Source organism: Terrapene carolina, unplaced genomic scaffold (assembly GCF_002925995.2).
Source record: "Terrapene carolina triunguis isolate 2854851 unplaced genomic scaffold, T_m_triunguis-2.0 Scaffold51356, whole genome shotgun sequence".
In the NCBI taxonomy this organism is placed as follows: Eukaryota; Metazoa; Chordata; order Testudines; family Emydidae; genus Terrapene; species Terrapene triunguis.
The window spans coordinates 1-1,548 of NW_020715707.1; the positions used below are offsets into that span (position 1 = coordinate 1).

General features: G+C 67.6%; 1 protein-coding gene across 1 annotated transcript; it reads right to left on the reverse strand.

Moving 5' to 3' along the window:
- Nucleotides 1-25: 25 nt before the first annotated feature.
- On the reverse strand, nt 26-745 carry LOC112123812 (beta-crystallin A2; the record flags this gene model as incomplete). The annotated part of the gene is made up of 2 exons (XM_026647147.1): nt 588-745; nt 26-167 (listed from the first exon to the last, which is right to left on the reverse strand). Coding segments are annotated over exons 1-2 (300 nt in total), but the record flags the coding sequence as incomplete, so codon positions are not given.
- Between the last annotated feature and the right edge of the window lie 803 nt (nt 746-1,548).

The window sequence follows — 1,548 nt, forward strand, 5'->3', positions numbered from 1 at the left end:
GCGTTCGAAGGCGCGTCCGACTCACAGCGCATTTGATGGGCCGGAACGACAGCAGGTGCTCGGTTCGGTAGCCGCTGTTTCCACTCCAGGCCTCCCAGCGGGGGTAGTCGCCCTTCTCCAGGATGAACTGCTGCCCCTGGTACTCCGGGTACTCGAAGCCCACCCAGCTGTGCGAGAGGGGGAGGGGACGGTGTCAGCGGCACCAGCACGTCTGCGGGAACGTGCCCCCAAAAGCAGAGCTGGCAAAGTCCCTGGGAGGAGGGAGCAGGGCAGGCCCCCAAGGGACCCAGTCTAGGCTTCCCCCACCTGGACAGATCAGCTGCCCCTTGCCCTCAGCACCGCCTGGGGGGAGGGAGCCCGTCCCTCACCCTCATGCGCCTCATTTCACAGCAGGAGAAACCGAGTCACAGAGCAGGGAAGCGACTGGCCCAAGGTCACCCAGCAAGTCCGTGGCAGAGCTGGGGCTAGGACCCAGGCGTGTGCTCTGACCCCTGCTGCACTGTGGAGCTGCCCTACGGCCTGGCGGCTCGCGGGAGGAGGCGGCGAGGGGGCCCCGAGCAGGTGAGGCTGGGGCCTGGGGCACTTACGAGCCGTTCTCCACCTTGATGGAGCGGAGCTTGCGGAAGCTGCGGTCCATGACGCTGGGACACTCCAGCAGGAACTCGCTGCGCTTGCCCTGGAAATTCTCCTCCTCCCAGACCGTGAGCTTGAACTGGCCCAGGGCCTCCATGGGCGGGCTGGTCATTGGGAGCTCTCCAGCTGCAGAGACAAAGCCCACCTCAGCCACACGAGACCTCCGCCCTGGCCCCCCGCAGCGACACGGCTCCAGCAGGGCAGGGCACGAGTCTCAGCTACGCCCACGGGGGAATCTGGGTTCCTAGAGCTCATCCGGCCCCAGGGTTCGCCTCTGCTCCGAGGGGGAATGGCGGCACCGAGGGTTGGGGCAGCTACATGGTGGGATTGAGGAGTTAGGGACATGGAGCCCAGGGCTGGGCTAGCAGGGGCGGCGGGTCGGGGGGGGGGGGCACGGGGCGGGGGGGGGGGGGAGCCCAGAGGCTAGCAGGGGCTGCAGTTCACAGGAGCCCCCCACACCCTAAAAACAGGGCAGCAGGCGGGGATGGGCAGGCTCCTGGTCCCAGCGCCCACTGGGACGCTCATGCAGCAGCGGGGTGATTCCATGGCGCAGTTATCGGGGTGCATGGCAGATGTGCCCTCGTGGGAGGGCTCTGCCCCCCCCAGCTTCCCTAATCCTGTGCCAGGGCTGGGGGGGGGGCGAGGAGGCAGTGGACAGCCAAGACAGCAAGTCCCCGAAACCAGGATCCACGCCAAAAATACCAAGGTGCCAGCTGTGCTGCCCCCCCCCGAGCGCCCCCAGAGAGTCTCGTGGGGGGCGGCTGCAGGGGCCCGGGGGGTTCATAGCCTGATACTTACTTGGTCTGCAGGGCACAAAGACGAGGGTGGCGCTGTGGGGCTGGGGGCCTCCCAGGGTCTCTTATAGCCCGGCCGGCTCAGTGCAGCGTGTGCACAAGCCGGCAGGGCTGAGTCAGC